Source organism: Diorhabda sublineata, chromosome 7, assembly GCF_026230105.1.
Source record: "Diorhabda sublineata isolate icDioSubl1.1 chromosome 7, icDioSubl1.1, whole genome shotgun sequence".
Taxonomy (NCBI): Eukaryota; Metazoa; Arthropoda; class Insecta; order Coleoptera; family Chrysomelidae; genus Diorhabda; species Diorhabda sublineata.
The window spans coordinates 29,882,606-29,903,916 of NC_079480.1; the positions used below are offsets into that span (position 1 = coordinate 29,882,606).

The following is a 21,311-nucleotide window of genomic DNA, read 5'->3' on the forward strand; positions in this document are numbered from 1 at the left end:
TTATGGACGTTTTGATAGGTTATTGAATTGAAGAGGAAGCTCTCTCCTATTTTTCCCGATTGTTACCAATACCAAAGCTTGTTTTTAAATGATTAATCAGGTCTATATTTATAAACCAGTGATCAATGGTAACATTTTTACTAGTTCCCCGAATGGGCCCAGACATCCTTTTAACTAAGTTGCCAGGGGAGTTATGAATTTCGAATGGCCCCTGTAGTTTTTCACCAACATGAACTTCTAAATTACATGTATAATAAGTTTTGGACTCAAAAAGAGCAAATATTTTTACTTCGTATTTATTGGGCTTGTTTGGGAAATATTTACGAAATCCACAACACCTTATGAACGCTTCCAGTTTCTTGTCAATTTTTTTACAAAAATAAATCACGCCCTAACACAAAAAATAACATCCCTATCTATGGAAATGAGTTGTAATGAAAGCAACAATTAAGTTTTTGGTAGAATATATTAGAACTTTACTTTAGTAAAATATTTCGATAGTGTATTATGGGCTTTATGATTAAAAAATGTATTAAATTAGTTGGAATTTCTGAAACCGTTCGCGATATCCGTACTGAGCACACTGTTTACCGATACTACTACATTAACACTCATAATTACACTGTCTGACGCGCGTTTCAATAATCAAGTTATCCTCTTCATAGACTGAAGGTAAACTCTGCGGACAATAACTTGGTTATCGAAGGGCGCGTCTGACAGTGATAGTGTAAATATTGTTTTCAGAATCATATTTACTAAAATAAGTTGATAGCTGTTATATTCTAAGCAACGCATTATGACACTTTTTTATTGAAGCCTAAAAAACAATTATCAAAAGGTACTAATTTCCATTAACGACGGATTATTGGTAAACTTGAGTGGTAATATGCAGTCACTGTTCACTTAAGACAGGTTCTTCGAGATCCTCCATTTCTAAAACTTGATATGAATGTTCCGATAGAACAACGATCAATTTGTTCATATATTTTCATTTCCAATTGGTGGAATCGTGTTGTAAGTGATAACTTTGATAAATTAGGTTTGAGGAATGTCTCTATGTTTCTGGATATAATCCTATTTGCTCATTAATCTATATTTGACAGTTGTAATTGAAATATTTGTTACTAAACCAATTTAATCGAAATAAGTACATATTTGTCAGGTATTTTTATGTTTTTCATTTTTTATTTGAAATCCCAGTGCTTCTTTCGTCGATGAGGTATGTCAAATTTGTGCAGTTTTGGTTGACCATATATTTCAGGGGTTTCTAATTTCTTTGTATCTGAAGACGAGATAGAAAGTTGCTCTTCCCAAGAGCATTATTTTATTTTTGATATGAAAATTCGTAGGGTTCTGTTTTACTTGTTGTCTTATAAATTGATAATTACATTATTTTTTATCACAATCTTCTGATTTCATGAAAGTTTTATTAGATTTTTCTACATTTAAAATTTTGAGATGTTTATATTGTTCAATGAACCTCTTGTTTTAGTTATATTTTTAGTTTTGATATTAATCTATTGTTATTGTTCTTCTACTTTTCAAAATTAGTGACAATATCGAATATTTGGTTCATTATTCAGATGATTGGTACTATGATGAATACTACACAAGATCTTTGTCTCAAATAATTCATGCATAGTCGGGATCTAAAGATAAAATCACATTCGGTATTTCTGTTTAAGCTACAATTCTTATTTTCGTCTCTTGAACAATTGCTATGGGTCCGATTTCGTTCAAAATTAGCATACATGGCTTTTTTGGCGGCGGATTGATGTTATTAGAGTTTGGTTGAAAACAAATGAATATTTCGAGGGGTCGCAGTGGAAAAAAAGTGGTTTTTGACCTTTGCTCACCTCTGCAGGTCAAACGAAAAGCGACTGAAAAATGAAATTTCACATGTAGGTTCAATTAGTTGCGAGATGATTTCCTGTCTAAGGTCGAAACTTTCCATCTCCACCCCTCTCCATTTTATGGTCATTTTTGTTATATTTTCCTATTTTTTGGCCAGAAAAAGTTTAACTAGAGGGTTGAAACTTTGCATGCAAGTAGGGGTGATGCTGAAGAATTGTCTTTCTCAAGTTCAAAGTTTTCTTCTTCAGTAGCACAAAACGCCCGAAATCATTTTGATCGTTGTAATTGTTGAACTGGACCGCCTCCTATTTAATGCTAGGGTGATTTTTTTTACTTCGCGCATTTTCGAAATTTCTTGTCATTATGACAATTTTTTCTTTGTTGTCAATTGGAATTGAACAAGAGTGTTCGAGACCACCGGGTCTATTGAAATTATGAATTTTCATTCGAGAGGGAGAGTTAACTTGTGAAATGAAAAGTTATTGAGGAATAGCAAATTTTCCATATAAAGAAATAAGATTGAGAATTGATATCATTTCCAAGAAATCCATTTTATGGAAAGATTTGTTTGTGTATTAGTTAAATTCTTCATTCGACGAAACATTCGACTTTCGTGATGGAGCTCTGTTGCTCACGGCTTTTTATTGATTTTTTTAATGTATTTATATAAATCACTTCTTATCAAATTCGAAGAAGAGAATATTACGAGAATTCATTACTAAATTTCTTATTGCACCTATATATTTATTATAAATATATTCTTAGAAACTAGCACTTGTCAGTGTGAAAATCCATACACCTCTCGTTACTGAAGACTACCTTCCCGCTTATTTCTAGAGATAACTAGGTCGCAAGTTCTTGAATATTATAGCTATTCACTCACTTTCTAGTTCCATTATTAATATCAATGAGAAAGGGTCCATGATATAGAAGTCGTTAATACTCTTTTCAAATATAAATGCAAAATTACTGACTTACACAGAAAGTATTAACTCATTTGTATGTTTGTTATTTGTTACAACATTTTTGTATCTATATATGGAGTCTGAATGCTCATAAAAATCACCATTTAGTTAAAACACAGTATAAAATAATAAAAAAGCTCTTAAATCATAGATGCAAAAGAGTACACAAGAGTCACGGTAGGTATGTAGTGGAGAGAAAGTACTATTAAAAGAATTTGGCATAACCATAGAGTAGTACCTTTATAAGAAGTATATTGGAACAGCAGTAGAGTCTGAATTGTAACAAATAGAAAAAATAGATATGGTGACCAACTAGTCTGGAAATTTGAGTGACGAAGGTAAGAAATATCCAGTTTCTATAAGTGTTCCATACTATACTTCTCCAACACCCTACACGATTTACTTTTCAATTCTCCCTAAAAACTAAGGTAGAAAATTGCCATAAACACGCTTTATCCGCTAATTTCATAGAATCGAAAAAATTTTATTTTAATACAAGGAAACATGTATCAAAATTCAAAGAGTTCTATGCACAACATAATTTACTAAACACGGCTTGACATGTTGAAAAAGATGCAAATATCACATACAATAGATATTTCATCTGGTTTGACGATATGTAAGGTTTTTGCGGTTAATTTCATCTACCATTAACCAAAACAAGCGTTCTGTGTGACTGTTAAGTCAAAATGGAAAATGAAATCACGAGCAAAGATTTTCTATCAAAGAAGACAGAAATTCGGTGCAACAAAAAGGTCTTACCCTTCATAATCTGATTTATGAGTTCAATTAATATCTCCACGCTTCCTATTCATTGGCTCCAGAATATCTCGTTCCGTAACATTTCTGCTTTTTTCCATGCAAAACTTGAAATAGAATCAATCTATAAATTTTTAGGAGGTATTATCTTCCAATGACATTCCTTCTTTTCAGCATTATGAATGAATTTATTTTCAACCTATGTAGAATTTTGAAAATTCATTTCGTCATAGTAATTATCTGATTCACTTCAGGATGTTATAATTAATGTATTAGGTATGAGTCTTTATGCACCTCCAGTGTGTAAAATGATGGGAAAGTCGTCTTCCTTCCAATAATGGAGATTTTTGTCTTTCTCATATATTTTTAGTACCGTGTGGGAGATGTAGATATAAGTTTTGTCGCAATATGTTACTGTTCATCTTTTCGGCTGGAATTTTGTCAATCTTCCCATATATTCAAAGGGTTTGGATTTAATGTTGAATTTCTGAGAAAACTCTTTTCTTCTTCAATTTAAAAAACAGTAGACGCTGATGTCAACAACGGGAAGTAGACGGCGAATCACTGCATGTACAGAATAAGAATTAAAATAGAAGAAACCAACAATTACTTGTATTCAGGCACCTGGATGAGTGCCTATTGTAACAGAAGTAGACGTCGACCTAAGACTGACTTAAAACAATATATGTGCTGGAAGGTTTGGAATAAAGATATGCATTGGTCAAGGAATCTGAAATGGATGGAAGCATACCGAGACGGAAATAGATAAACATTATTGGAAAATGTATTTTTATGTAAGAAGCAAATACAAGAGGATAAATTTTATTACACTAGGTGCTTGCAGTGTGGAGATACCTGAGGATATTGATCTTGAACTTATGTAAGTTGTAGTATTTGGGAAAGATGTGCATCTGTAGCTAATTTCACAGACTTGCAGTTCCCTAAAGAAAGGAGACCCGATAAAGTGACGTTCTGGGCGTCGGCGGGAAACTCGGTGTTCAAGAGCCACGTCTGCTTGTTGAGAATGTCTTACAAATACTGCTCTAGGTGTAATCACGTTGGACAACTCGGCAAAATATCTGCCGTGGTAGTATCGATAAATCAGGTTAGCAACCTTTCTCCTATACTTAAGTTTGGATCATCAATAAGTTAATTGCTCTCTTTTGCATTGAGTCCAACATTCTTAGAGTATGCTTGGGAGCTGAGCTCCAAGTTTGCATTCAATACTCCAAATATGAATGAATCTGGGTCTTGTGAAGTGAACGGAAGAACAAAATGCAGTAAACCGGCTCTAATATAAAGCGTAAACTCAATGTTTCAACTATTGAGAAAAAAATTGAGGCTTTAAACATTTAGTCTATTGAATAAAAAAATAAAAAGATTTTTTTCGTTTTTTTAATGCCTTTTCTTCTATATTCATCTAAGATTTGAATATGAAATTCTTTCTGACCTTCCTCTTTTGTAAACAAATCATTGTACTCTTGCGTTCTTGCGTTAGTTTATTAACCTCTCGCTCTGCAACATCTTTCACTACTGACAGCAGCCAAATAGTCTTGATAATTAGAGTCTTCTAACTAGTTCTCACAATTTTGATATAACCAGCTTGTATTTAGTCCAAGTTTATGGAAAAAACTGAAAGTTACATCAACAAACTGTTGTAACCGTTTCTCAAGTATTTTTGGAATAACTGCACTTCTTAGAATCTCAGTCATTGCTACTTTCTGATAAATCAGTTTCATCTGGTATTTTTTCAAGGCATTTTAATGAAAAGTCCGAAAATAGTAGAAAATATGGAGCATGAGGTTGAATGACGAAGTATATTAAGCTTCTTACAAAGCTTTTAGTTAAAATACATAACTTAAAATTATGACACTGAAGTTGTTTCGTTGTTAGCAATTTGCAAATCCCAAAAAAAATAATTATATCAAATTTAATAAGATACTTTCAGAGAAATAATGATTAACTTAATGATTAACAAAAATTAACTTGGATCGTGTAGAGGCACGTGCTATTTTGAATTAAAAAATTCCCAGTTTGTTTTTATCAAAAAGAAGATCGTTAGAAGGCGTCGCAAAAAATTGAATTGGAAATATAAGGACCACCTTATTCACGAACATAGGGCAACTTGATTCGCATGATAATGCTACAGGGAGACATTTAGATGTAATTTCAGTAGAATCATATATTGTATAAATTTTCGTCTCCCTTTTTTATCGCTATTATTATAAGTAAGTTCCCAAGTTTTGATAATGAAAAATAGTAATTAAAAATCAAGTGTCGAGCTATTTGCGACTTTACAGGACTTTACAGATATTTTCTTTTTGATATAATTTTATGTTGTTGGACAATGACGAGGACGCACTATAACATAATAGGGGTAACCATTGGGTCAAAAGTGGACAAAATAGTTTACAAAGAAACAATAGTCATAATCAAAAAAGCACAAAAGACTAGAGTAGTGTCAGAAATATTTAAACATGAATGCATATGGTTGGGTTACAATTCATTTAACGCATGTAAACTTGGAGTTTATCCAGATTATGAAGTGTTTGAGTAAATACGACCGGATATTTGAGGCATTATCAGTCATACAAAAACATTTGGTACAATACTAGTTTTGCTGGCGCTGTGGGACTAAATTTCAATCATACGTAATATACGGCATTTCGTATCAGGCAACTAGACGAATATACCTTAAGCGATAATGAATATATTATATACCTTGCTCACTACTACAAAATTCAAATTTGGCATTTGAATAAAACGTACTCACCACCATACTCAAGGGCACTTTCGGTAAAGAAGTTAAAGTAGGTGAAGGTGGAGAAGGAGGTCTAAGTTCATTTGCCTTGATAGCTTGTTGCAACTGTTCATATTTTGGTCCACGCAGATACCTTTCTAATTTTATTTTCACATTGAAACCACTGTTTCGTAAAAATTCGACAGCTTGATGATTGGTGAAGCCTATCAAAGAAACTCCATTCACCTGAAAAATAGATTGAACCAACTTTGGTTGAATGGTTTACTAATTTATAATTCGAATATAGTGTTATTAAAACTCTAACTCTAAAACTTCTTCTAATTCTTCTCTATAGAAATGAACAAAATACAAATTGAAATATTACTTGCTGGTTGCATAAACCTTTTGATGTCACCGGGCAAACTATGAGGATTACCTAACGGCTTTAACTTCGCCCATGTGAATGCTAGGCACTCACGGCTGACGTGGTCTGAAGTTTTGTTCTTAACCATATACCAGCGGTATTCGGGGCCGTCCGAGATGCCCATAGTGGGAAGATGGCATCTTAGATATCCATATCCAATTAAATGTTAGGGTACCGTTTGAATTTCGCGCGGCGGAGATATTGCAAATATTTTTTACAAGTTTCTCGCTTCAACCATGTCGATTATCCATGACGGATTTGATAAAATAATCTTAATTAGATAAGTATTCAACAGGTACGTATAGATATTATTCCTGTCGCAATTCTTCCTATTAGGGTTTTCATGTCATTTGGACGATTACATTGTAACCTTTGTGATGTTTAAAATATACATTCGAAAAGTATATGTTTCACAGTAATTTCTCGGCTACAAGTTGTACACATAGGTTTGTTACTTCTACATAATAAATATTATTATTACGACTTGTTCTAGACGATTACTGTATATTCGCAGCCGCTATTTAATACTATCTTTCATTTGCCATAATTTTTGAGTCCTTTCCCCGCATATTCTCCTGAATATTAATTTTCATTATGATTCGTAGTAGATGCAAATTAATCTTGATTCGCAGTTCAAGAGTTTTGTTTGTATAGATATTTTTTAAGGAACACAAGGCATTTAATCCAATAATACTAACTCGAAAGCTTCTGTTGTTATTCAGAAAATTGTGTATAAAAGCCTGTTTCATCTATGTTTCAATCTTTCAGGGTTTTTAATATGTTAGACCTCATCAAAGGCTTTGTTTATGTTCGAAAATACAGCCATACATTTCTGATTGCTCGCTAAAGCCTCATGTATATCAGTTTCTAGTTCTATAATATTGTCGATGGTGCTTTTGTGTTTTCTAAATCGACTCTGTTCTGGTTTTATCAATTTTCTTCGTTCTAGTTTCCAAATAAGTTTGCCACTAATTGTTTTTCCAAATAATTAACACGTCATGAAGGCTAAGGATATTGGTCTGAGGGAATCAACTGATATTTAATTTTTTTCGATCTTCTTATTGGGTTACAAATTCAGTTATAACTAGTAACAATGCATTTCAAAAAGAATTCAAAACAAAAATATACAGTTCATTGTATCTTGAAAAATCTCACACCAACGTAATTACCATCATAATATCGATCATATTAGAAAATGACTTGAAAACAAAATTTACAAAATTCTTGTACGTCGTTTCCGAGGTAATTTAGTTTATATAATGCATTCCAATTTAAATAAAAGTTTAGGATGTATGTGTTGGACATCTAATCAATCAACACGAATGAGAGAAAAGTTATAGATAGAAAACCCTCATCTATGTGAAAATAGAGCTGCTAGTGGGATTATCTAATCATTTGAATGTGAAATGGATCGAATCTCAACTGATACTTCTACAACTCTATTTATATATTTTTCCACATTACAATGAAAGTTAGCCTTGTAAGGGAAAACAGCACAGATTCGCCATTTATTGGTCGGAAAATTCATTATAGCCATTTGCACATTTTCAATTATAACTGCAATAGCGTTCAATTTTCCGCGTAAATAGAGACTATATGTGTAATAGACAGTTAAAATTATAAAACACAAAATTTTGTAGTTATCGATTTATTTTTTTAGTAGCAATGTGTTAAATCATAATGTATATGGTATAATATTCCAAAAACTTTAGAGCGGAACCCATGCAAACGGTGAGAAGTTGGATTATCTGCCAAGTATTACACGAAATATTGAAATACAAATTTAGAGTAACTCCAGGAAAGTAAAAGGGTTTCAGGAACAACGAATATCAAGGGAAGGTAGGAAGTATAAATCATCATATCACATTAGATTGAAAACGGGAAATGTATGTCGCAAGAAAACAAATTTCATAACTACACTCACAGAACTTTTATCTATACTATAAGTAGAGACAAAAGTAATTGAAAATACTAGATAGGGAGGTAATTTTTCTGACGTTTTAGATATTTTTATTAATATTTTCGTTCAAGATGACAATAATTTTCTCATTTTTGTGCATTTCGAGCATTTGCACGCACTTGTTTATGATTTAAATTTATTTTGATACGGTGTCCTTGTCTACAATAGGTAATATGCTTGTAATTTCAATTGAATGAAATGATCATTAAAAGAGTGTAAAATAAAAAATGCAAATTCCTTGATTTATCGAGGTTTAAACAGGGTTTTGGTTGTGTCTGGAAGAAAATCCCTGTTTATTTTTGTGTTTGTTGTAGTGTTTGTAGATTCTGATTATTCTTATGGCATTAATAATCATTTACGACGATGACTGAGAGTGGTTTTGTGAAAGTAAAATCAGACACTTCACTGAAAGTAGATGCATTCATGATGACTGCATATTTGGCATCTAATTAAGATTCTACATTGGCTGAGGTTGAAATAGTACAACCATTGAAATGATCTTCGCAACAATACAAACATGATTAATAAGATACTACATCTCTTCTCCTAATTTTAGACCATTTTATTCGTGTTTTCGGAAAAACACCTTATCGGGTTTCCTTCTAATAGAGTTTGTACACTATAGTACAATGCAATCCCATTAGAACAGTTTTTTGAACTTTTTCCATAACTTTTGTTGATATTATAACCCAAAATGTGTATAAATTAATTGTTGAAGTAAACAAATACTGTACATGGCAATTGGCGTCATCAAAATCTTGCGAAAAATACAGCCAAGATTAAACAATACTTTAAATATAATTCTAAAACTTATTTTAACCATTTCGACATATTTTTAATCCAGTTATAGCTTTGTAAAAAATGATTTAGAAATATAAAAAAATACGTGCATATTCCCTATTGAAAAAGCATATTTTCTGCTCAAAGTATTTCCATACCTTACTACAAATCATGTTAAATTGACTTTCTCATATTTTCCCGTTTTTACAAATCACATACCGGAAGACTACCATCGTCTTATTCCAATATTAACTCGTTAACTTGTCTAGAAGAAACTTCGAAGCCTGAAAGCTAATATTCTATAAAATCCTCATGAGATTTTATGTGCTCCAGTCTAACCATGTTTTAAATATGGTATATATAAATATTATTTAAATAATAAATTTTACCACTATTTTTGCTGAATACTGATGATTAAATTTACCATTTATAGTTTTGAGAACTAAAAAAAGCTTGCAGCAAGAATCAAACTAAAAAGCAAAACATAATTCTGGGCATGAGAATAAAATTACTGATGATCTCACTGTTATAAAAGCGTGGTATGCTTTGTATAAAATTTTTAAACTAATTCTGCGTTTTGTAACCAATAGATCTACGTCTGTTTCGGAGGGTTATCTGCATGATTTTTTCGATTACTGTATTTTATTTACTGAGTTACATCCATAATTCCTTTCTTTCATCATTTCTCATTATTTTCCTATTAACACCAAAATATATCTCATAAAGAAAGGACAAAATTCTCTTTACACGTGAAAAGAGACACTCAAAATAAAATTTATGTCATCTCATCCAATTTTCTTTTCCATGTATATTAGTTATTATTCCATAAGATTAACTAGTTGGTGTTCCTTTCGTGAGATATCTAATTGAAAATTTCCTACAAACGAGTGCACTATTACGTTATTAAATAATGTATCATTTTCTATTGGGAAACAATTACCTCTATGAACGACCAGAGAGAAATCAATATCCATTATCTATTAAGGATTTTACTTAATAGCAGTGGGTTATCGTTTTCATGGACAGGTATGTTGTCCCGTGATTAATTATGAAAGTATTCTGGAAAGTTTATTATTGTTGTCCACACAGACAGTTCTAGTTCACACAACCATGAATGTGGAATGTTTCCTTATCGTTCAATGAAACTTTGGTTGGAATAATTTTCATCATCAGCATCTGTATAATACGCCTATGTTCATCTGCTGGTTTCATTGAATATTTTTGTTCAATTATAAAAATTCGATTAAAACGCTTGTGAAGAATATTTTGAACAGTTGATTTAGCCATAATGTGTACCAAACTACGTCCCACAATAAACTTTTTTTGGGGATTTTGGGATTCACTACTGACAACAATTTAAGTTTTCTCGTCACGTGACCAGACCAACGTATACTGTCCTCAAAATAATGGTCTGCCGGTACGACTGCAATTGTCTCAGCATAGCTGATGACATTTTAGTCAATAATTACACCTAATAGCTTGGCTTTTTTTAATTTTTGACAACAGTGAACAAATAAAGACAGAAGGCGCTCTGAATTTGTTCAGTAAAATGGCAGTTTTTTTTAAATTCATATGTCATCTCACATAAAATAATGGGCGGATCAGTAAGACTGTTCGTCGGAAAATAAAAAAATCATGATTTAATGGGCATGCAAAGTAAAACAATCCGTGAAATAACACATACATCGCCAAAATCGGTCCAAGCTGAAGAATAAATCTATTTAATACCTAGAATAAGAAGAAATGAGCCTCGATGAAATCAACTTGTATTTTAATATGCTGAAGTTGAAATATTAATCACTTTAGACAGAATAAGTTTATAGGAAATATAAAGGGCACGAATAAATACAAGCTTATTAGATTGTCTAGTTCAAAACTTAATAGATCCCTATTTTCAAAAAAAAATTCCGTATAATTTTGATACGGGATAACAAAATACACATAAGTTAATAGTTGATAGAAGTTGGCTCTTTTAATTTTTCTGCAGAAGAAGAAGCAATCGAAAACCATTAAACGCGAATTAACAGGACGGGACAAAATAATTCTAGGTTTCCAATTGCAATTAATAGGTTTTTCATATTATGTTTTATAATAGATGAGGGGAATGGTAACATATCCATCGTAAACATCAAGATGATTCGAATATAATAATGAATAAAAGATGAGAAAATGTGCAGCAAATCTTTCGGAAATGATTAATAGTTTTCAAATAGCAAAGACAAATTGAACCGGCGACAAATCGTTTGATGGGGTTCTCTGTGGTTTCTGATAATATACCAGCTCACGCATAAGGTGCGCCAACTGAAAATTTATTAGTTTATTGATTTTCTGCAAACATGTGAACGCAACCATATAAATTTCACATAGCAAGGTGAATGTTATTATAATTGAATAATTTATGGAAATTTAACCGGATGTATCTATTTTATTACAAACTTCGGTATATGGGGTATTTTAAGAGATACGAGTACTATAAAATTTCATTGAGATTAATAATATATACTTTGAGGGAAGACATTATCTGAAATTACCTCGAATTATACAAAATGTTGCATAACTCTGTTACAAACCTAGCTTATGGTTTTTTTTATATCAGAACTGTATAATATACCGAAATCTGATTGCTTGAATCGCAAAAGGATCTTTATTATTTGGTGCTTCCAATAGATGGGTTCATCTGCATACTGCTTCAATCCACGTCGAAAGTCATGATAAATTATAGCACGAAAATAATCACGATTTAATTCCAGTTTTTTTATTATATGATGATTGTTTCAAGTATATGTAATCAACTCAAATAACACTTGTATAACAACATATTCTGGATAAGCCTTTAAAAACGTCAAACTCTATGTTGACAATTTAACATATTCACATACCTTGCAACTTCAGTAACAACCCTCGTATTAACATGAATATGTTAGAGGATCATTTAAACTTATACTGCAGCAATCTATTGATGATGGCGGTAAACCCTTGGAACATTTCTTTCAGGTTAAGATTAAACGTTCGATGTTTTTTCGTTTTTTCGTTGTTTCGAGTTTCTGTTCACCTTGTTCACAAAAAACAAACCATTTGCTTATACGAACATATTCCATCATATCACAAATGTACACTCTTAACGTACAGTAATCAACAGAGCATAGAGTTATACCAACAATACCGGTATAATATAAAATAGTTCTCCTTAATCATACGTCTAGATTGTAATAGAGTTATAGAACCCTCTGTATATCTCTAGAAATAAATTATTCGTAGTTTTTTCTTATTCGTGTATCAAAAACTCGACCTCACAATTGAAGACAAAAAGTTTCACGAAAAAAATAGTATCAATTTTCATCAACATAATAATTTCAATCGATAGTAGTATTAGTACAGTTATTGAAAGTTATCTGTCAAACTATAAGTAGTGATTCCTCTATTAGTTGTACTTGTACAGTTATTCTTCATAATCACTTAACCATTTTTTTTCCTCGTTCTAGCTTGTTATTGCGTTATTGTCGAGTAATCTTGAGGTTAACTTCCATTCTGGTAATTTTTACAGCTATGATATCACCACCACGGCTGTTACAAATTGTTGTCTATGATGGCCCAAGAAAAGTTCAGGAGCTTTTACCTACTTGCCGCAAACCACCTATTTTCTAGACGTCTCACACAAATGACCCAAGGTTGAATCAATTTTTTAATTAAAGTTCAAAGCCCTAGATGAATCTGTCAGCATAAGAAGATATCAAGTTAGCGAAAAAACTACATAATTTAATGTTGGTATACATTGCATAGTTTTCCTTGATGACTATTTATTATCGTTGGGTTGTGCTCGTGTATTTGAGTTTTTTTGTTTGCGTATAGTGTTAGTTTCTGTTCTTCAAACTTCTTCCTCATAATAACTATTGTGTATAACATTGCGAATCTATTAATCTAATTCATTTGTTCCCAAATCCTCTTAAGGACTTCTAATAAATGGGTACTGGATATTTACATCACTTAGTTAACTGCAAGGGATTTATTATGAAGTTCAAGTAAGAAAATTTATCAAAATTAGATCCAATTACTTAATATGTAACATTTTTATTAGTTATTTTTTATGCAATATTTCATTAAAAAATAAATATTTTCTTTTAATAAATAATAACACATTTTGTTCAGGTTATTCTTATAATTGAACGATTATCAAATTCCTATTAAAACCTGATTTATCTACATTTCACTTGAGTAAGGAAATTAATACTTACTTACAATAACTTCAATATTTTTATCCTAATAAGTTTAGTACTAATAAATTTTGAGAAATATTATAAATAAAAACAAATTTGAGAGTTGATTAAATCTGAGGTAGCAATATGAACTACCTTCAAATAAAATTTAAATATTTCTGTATTTCCTTAAGGATATCATATTAATTGTCCAGGTTCAGACCCCTCGTCAACGTCAATTTGGTTAGAACAAATAACATTGTTGTGATGTCCAATTGAGAAGAGTAAAATCCACACTCATGCAATAGTACCGTACTCAATACCCGAAAAAGTTCATGTTCAGGGGGAAATAATAGATAATAGGAAAAGAAAGAAACCATAACAGATCCTCGATATTTAGAATTTATCCAGAACTTCTTACTTCTCGAATGGAATAAGCTGCTTCCAAACAGAAATGATTTATGGCAACACTATGCTAACTTGGTGCGCAACAACTTGAACAACGTCTTTCCAACTCAGTGTTAAGGTCAAAGAAGAAAAATAGAAATCCCACCCAAGTTACCTGATTTGACTGAAGTATACCAAATTAGACCACAAAATATCAGTAGATATTTACACAAATAACTCCGGAAGATTTAGATCACGGCATGTTATTCTCATTATATTCCAGCTAAAGCTGAACAATTTGAGCACTTAATTTATTGCTATATAAAGACCTTATAATTTTTTATAAAAATACTAGCATCAATTACTCAGACAAATTGATATCGCATTTCAGTGGTGGTTGTGTCAGGGCCTTCAGACAACCGAATAGGAAGACACTTTGTAAAGTTATTACCGGAATTGATAAACGCGCATGCGGTGATTTGCTAATGGAAGATTTGAGAACCGCAGGCGTTACCGTAGACTATGACCGACTGAAAGCTAAGTATTTAAACGCCGCTCAACCCCGCTCGTTGGACGCACCCGTTTCCGTTTCGTCGCACCATTTAGTAACCGTTTGTGCCTCACTTAACAGTTATTCGGTAATAATGCTTTTATTATCGTAGCTTTTCTCAGCATTGTTTCTCGTGATGTATTTTCGAATATAGTTCATTTTTATTTTAGTTTGAAATGAAGAAAATTGTGTTTAACCGTTGTTTTGCTTTTTTATATTCCGTACCCAGAGTATTCGTCATCATCATACTAACTCCTAGAGTGTTCCATTTTCTTCACGGAGCTATTGGCGCATACCACGATCAAAAAACTGGTACCTCAGTTTTGATATCAAATCATAAAGTAACGAAGAAAGAGCATTACAACGAAATTATTCCTTTAAGTTGCAGCATACTGTATATTGAGTAATATCACAGGAAATCAGTGGATTGAATTTGGTATCATAAGAGGGATGTCTGCGTAAACCCTTTAGACTGTGATTTGCTGACTGCTACTGGTAGTACTACGAGGAAAATATACGTGAAGTACGATAAGCTGAAAAGAAGATGGAAGCGGTATTGTATCTATGGACTTATTGCGATAAAGAATGATAGTTATCTTGGGAGCATTCGCTACAGTATTTCACTACTCTACTTCTTCGAACGAATTCCAAATCTCCTGAAAATTTCTAAATTAAAACCTCCCATTATGAAGAATTCTTGAAGATTCTCAGGTCAAATCGCATTTACTTCAATTATTTATTTTTAACTATTTAGTTTGAATTAAAATATTTTTTGGAAATATTTGCTTAATCAATTAGTTTCCATAAATTCCTTAGAAGAAAAATAAATGATTTTCCATGGAGAATCTGAATTCAACTCCAATATCGGACCAAATACCATTTCTAACTCATCATTTATACCTGAACTCAACGAGAGAGACACCTGAATTATTTCAACAAGCGATATAGCCTTCCATAGAGTGCAGTCAACTGCACGCATTCGTTACCCTGTTAATCTAAAAATTTGTTAATTTGAGCCCTCATGTATTATGTATAATTGATATGATTCGTTTAAGCATATTTGCTGTTAATTTGTGTATCGTATTAAATATTAGCTTATTTGAAGAAATTATTATTTGAAATTTACTTACTTCAACAATTCTGTCGTTTATCCTGATGTTTTGCGTCAAATCTGCGGCACTTCCTTGACTTATGCTCTTAACGAAAATCCCCGAGATTTCCTCTGAAATCAAACAAACAATAATAACTAAACTCAGATTATGCATCAATTTCCTAGAAAATGATTCATCCGAAGAATATATTTTAGATAAATTTCAGATAATTTCATATTCTAAATTTTTTTTTAAAGAAAAGAAATTAAATTTCAACTTATATCTGGTATTTTCGCATTTCAAACATAATTGTTCAAAGTAATATGGTACTACGAAGAATTTTAGAAAGAAGAATTCTAGGTGAACCGACCGAGTTCATTGTTAGACGCAGCAGTCGATTTGATCCAAAAATATCTTGAGGTCTTTAAAAAGTTTCGCGGCCATAGCATTGAAATTATTAAACTAGATAATCGATAATAAATATATTATTGCTCTAGTTCAATTTATTTAACAATGTTACTAAGTGCTATGAAAATGATGTTTCAATATATACAAAATATTTTGACAGTTCTTGACAAAACTCAAAATGTCCAATACTGATAGCGATATTTCAGTACCTTCCACTCCTCCGGAACTCAAGAGCGTTGTAAATTCGGCGCATTCCGTTTTAATACCCGAAAAATCTAAACGGCAGTACAAAAAAATATTACGGCGAGTTTAAAGATTAGTGTGACAAACAGAATGTTAAGACGATGTCTGAAAACATTTTATTGGCTTATTTGATGCAGAAATCAAATATTGTAAAAAGTTCAACTTTATGAAGCAGTTTTGAAGATTAATATCATTTCTGAAAAAAAGCAGTAGGTTATCGAGCAAAAAAGTCTTTTTTACGCGTTTCTAGGTAAGTGTTAATAGATGTCATCTACAATTTTTTTTAATTATTGTACTGAATTTTGTAGGTAGTTTTGATAATGGGAATATCTGGTGCCTTACGACGAGATGAGTTAGTAAAAACGATCATTGAAGATGCTCGGGAAGAGAATGTTGTATTAATAGTAACTGTTCTTGATACCAAGACGGATAAGAAGCGTGTTTTCACTGCTACTAATATTGATTTCATGAAAATTTTTCTTAAATATGCAGCTCTTCGACCAAAACATATTATTAATAATCGTCGTATATTCTAGAGTAAACAGAAAGTGCACCGCACTAGTTGTTTGAGTGCATACAATTGGGAAAATGCCTAGTATGATTTCCATGATTTCCAAGTATCTCAGATTACCTAATCCTGAAACATACACGGGTCACTGTTTTCGGAGAAGTTAAATGCTTGCTAATACTGGGACGTAAACGTCACGGTGGATGAAATTCCACGACAGTAGCGGAAGGACATATAGAAGACTCTATCGAAAAAAAGAAGCAAATTTCCAACTCTAAATTTCTGGCGATATAGTATCTGGTTTGAATGTAGGCAATAACCATTATTCAGAAACACTAGATGTAGTTGTTTCAACTTCTGGAGTAAATATAAGTAGTGATACAAACTGTACAATTAATGTTAATATTAAATTTGGAAGTGACGTGCTGAGAACGCGAAATACTGACTTCGCATGCTTTTCTACGAAAATCATCTTTTATACTATATATTTTGGATAAATTGTATCCGTAACATCAATGACAGTTTGGTCTTTCATTATTGATATCTAAGTTGTGGGAATTTAATATTTATCTCTATAAACAAATTAGAACAAGATCATAAATCAAGGTTTCTGGTAATCAGTGAAAGAGTGGCAAAGATTAAACTCCATCAAATTGTAGTAACAAAAAAGATATTAGGTTAAATATATCCTACAGATTGTTTCTTATTATGTGCAATATTATTGCACCGGCCCTGAAACTATTCTTGACAATTCTTATGTAAAATGATCTACTGAATCCATATATTAGCTGAGTTTTCCTCTTCTTATTTTCACATATTTTTACTTATTTTCTATACATTTCCACGTCTAAAGTATATAACAACATTGTTATTATTTGAAAGTATGAAGAAACTACAATAAAATACAAATTCAGTTTTTCGGAACCTCACCTACATGAATAGATGATCTCGTCGGGGATTTGAAGATACATAAGACTAATCTCAACTTCTTGGAGCGCGGATTCAACAGTGAAGTCTCTTGGAAAAGGACGTAAAATATCTTCTCACAACAACAGAAAATCGAACCTAAGATGACTTTTCTCGGAAGATAAAGGCCCAATGTTCTACCCCAGTACCAATTCATTGATGACTGAGCTAAAGATGTTATGTGACTCAGACAAATTAAGAGGTGGATTTGTCGAAAATAAGCTCATCCTATTAGCAAATTAGAATGACTTACCATCAATTTAGTTGTCTACTCTGTTGACATGAAGAAGACGTACGAACATATCAACCGAATTCATGATAAAACTAATTATCATGATTACAAATGGATCATTACATCGTACTGAACTGGAACTGCGAGAAAAATTTACCCCTGGATTTGTGGGTTCCCAAATTGAAAACATTATCAGAATTCGACATTTATTAAACACCTAATCAACAAGAAAAACATGCTTGGCTTGCGTTCCAAAACTTTTTGGGTGACCACAAAAATGATTATTATGTGACTCACGTCGAGGAATTCCTGTTAACGTACAAGATGTAACATGTACACTTTCTTCACTCGCACCTTCACTTTTCCCCTTAAAATTTAGGAGCAGTCTCCGATGTAAACGGGGAACGCTTCCAGCAAAACATTGCTAAGATGGAGAAGAGATTTTTAAGGAAGTGGAATGTAAGCACGTTGGCGGAGTACTGCTACTTTTTGGAACGAGATAGTTGTACCTCAGGGTATAAAAGGAAACAAGCACTAAATAGTGGAGCATATCTTTATTATTTATAATTATCCCCAGCTAACAAAGGTTTTTTTACCCTTTTAAGTGAAATAAATTTATTATTTTTATCAAAAAGTGGTAAAAATATAAGTGTGGTGCTCCCCCGAGAATGGTGGTCGATGAAAGCAGACGACAGTTATTATATTTGGATTCAGAACGTTATTTAAAAACAATCATCAAGAAGAGTGCCAGGGCTTAATTCTTATTGGTTTTTACACTCATTCATATATTCGAATTATTCAGATATCTAAATTGTATGGTTAAATTTGATTGGATTGTCGTCACAGTGATTTAGAATAAGTGAACAGTTTAAACACAAATATTATCATTTATTTTTACAATTCTTCAAAGTTGCTGGACAATTTTTTTTTAGTCTGTCTACAGAATTATCATGAATTTGTTAAATGAATATGAGCGAATTTCCATTTTCTCACTAAAGTCAACAAAGGGGTTAGTAGTTGTAATTAATAATCCGCAAGTAAACTACAGCAGAGAGCAAAATTGATATAGTACCTACCCTTTGGACGTATTCATTCATGCTAAAACATCTAAATTTCATATCAATGTCTATGGAATTGAAATTGAAATATTAAATTCAGATTATAGTTTGAATATAGTGCAATTTTTTTATCAATTTTATAAGAATATAATTGGGTGATGAAATATTTTTTAGGAATATAAATTGTATGGCTTTTGGTATATTCAGTAGCCCCATCAGTCTAGAAATCTTCACTGTAGTGGGAACAAGTATACAATGGAAATATACTAAATTGAAAAATGAATTTATTTTCTCCGTAATTATGAATATTCCTGAAAACTTCGGGATAGGATCAACTTTTGTATATAAAACTATACTTTTTAATCACCTACCCCTTCCAAGTCACAGTTATGATTATATCGTAATTTTCACGACTCAATAGTTTTTAAAAGAAAACATTCAAGAATTGAGTTATTGATATTGAATTGAGTACATTATGAGTAATGCAAAATATGTTATTGAGAAAAGTATCACATAAAATTTTCCAGTCTTTGGTGAGTTGAATAAAAAAAAATCCGTATATTTGAAAGTTTTTTTAGAAGCGGAAAATCGAAATTTAATGATTGAATGGAATTAGATAATAATAAATCATCATGTTACTTGATGGTGAACTTTTGAAAATACTGACAAATAAATGTGAATGTGAATTGTCAGTACAGAAGTCTATAGTTATACCACTCAATATTTTCTCATGCAACCCAATAACAGTGTTTCAAATTTATCGGCGTTAGTTGAAACTAGCAATCTATATCAATAAACACACCAAAACATTGATGATTCAATACACCAAATCATCAAATAATTATTCCAATTACAATAGAGGTATAACAAAAAACGGTGTCATCATGAGGTATAAATATCCATTCTACAATCAACTGATAAATTTCAATTCAGTGGCACAGAGCACATAAAACATTGAAACTACCTAGAACACGAGAATGGTAACTATAAAAGTTTTTGCTAAAACCATCACCAAGAAAAGGGTGTCTAAGATATAAAACTAGTAAAAATTGATTTAAATCACTCACCTTTTTCACAAACATATCCTGCAACAGTAATACCAAGTCCTAAATCATCTTTTTCGAGCTCTACCTCATACGTTTCAGTTTCGGGAAGTTCTGGTTCATGGTAGGAAAAAGTCATGGGAAGTGCTTCTGGAAAATTATTTTCTGTTCCTATTCTCGCCAGGTATGGGACCAATTCCTGAAATGAGAATACAATATTTTGACGCAACCAAAAATTGCAAATATGCAACTTAATTTTACACAACGAAATTAGAAAATTGAATTTTGAAATTATGATTACACAAAGAGCACAAGAAATATTTTTATTTCTTGCATTAGGCATACTTTTGGTACGCGAATAACTTTTGAGCTCAATTTTATTCCATATTGGAGCAGAGGAGTTTTCTTGAGTTTCTATCTTCGCTGGTTAATACATTATTTTGTATCAAGAACTATTCACAAGTTATCTTAAATATTCTATCTCACATTTTTATATCATCATTTTAGCTGTATCCCGTTGCTCTTATTTTGTAATTTACTTTAAAATGGTTACAATAATCGTTTATTCTCCAGCGTTCGAGGTTCGTCATGCATAAAAATATTTGAGAAAAAATAAAAATTGAGGCGAAAAGTGAATAATAGTAATACAAGTAAAACGCTATTCAATAAAATAGGGATTGACGCTAATAAAATTAAGGGAGGGAGGAAACTCAGATTCGAATGAATCGGTTTTCTTTCATTTGGCAACTAAAAAAAAAGGCTGCGAATAAGGGAATCACCATCATGGATCACCATAAACCACCTTGGAAGTGGCCGGATCTCAGTCAGATTTTGGGAGGAGTGAAATGGTTGCCAGCTGCTGAAAAACCAAATCGATAGTAGAAACCACCCCTTTTGGTTGTCATAGTGGTTTGATCAGTTTCGTATGACAATGACGAGGTGTATTGAAGTGGAGAGGAAGATCCTGTTGACTATTGCTGACTTATATGGTATTGATGGCGCAAAAATGTAGCCTCATCCAGTAAAGGATGAGGCTATATTAAATATAATAAAAAACGTGAACTAGCAGCAGATAAATTCTCAGGGTTGAAGAGTAATTTTATCGGTCCCGAGTGAAATCAGAAATAGCAAGAAAATGGTCATCACCATT

The 21,311-nt window shown here is 31.9% G+C and overlaps 1 protein-coding gene across 1 annotated transcript in view; it reads right to left on the reverse strand.

Moving 5' to 3' along the window:
- Positions 1 to 21,311, reverse strand: part of LOC130447078 (uncharacterized) — a 450,284-nt gene that overhangs the window by 326,908 nt on the left and 102,065 nt on the right. The window contains exons 6-8 of the mRNA XM_056783735.1: positions 20,186 to 20,360; positions 15,743 to 15,834; positions 6,352 to 6,564 (exon numbers count right to left, since the gene is read on the reverse strand). Coding sequence (XP_056639713.1) covers positions 6,352 to 6,564; positions 15,743 to 15,834; positions 20,186 to 20,360 — 480 coding nt within the window. The remainder of the gene's footprint in view (positions 1 to 6,351; positions 6,565 to 15,742; positions 15,835 to 20,185; positions 20,361 to 21,311) is intronic.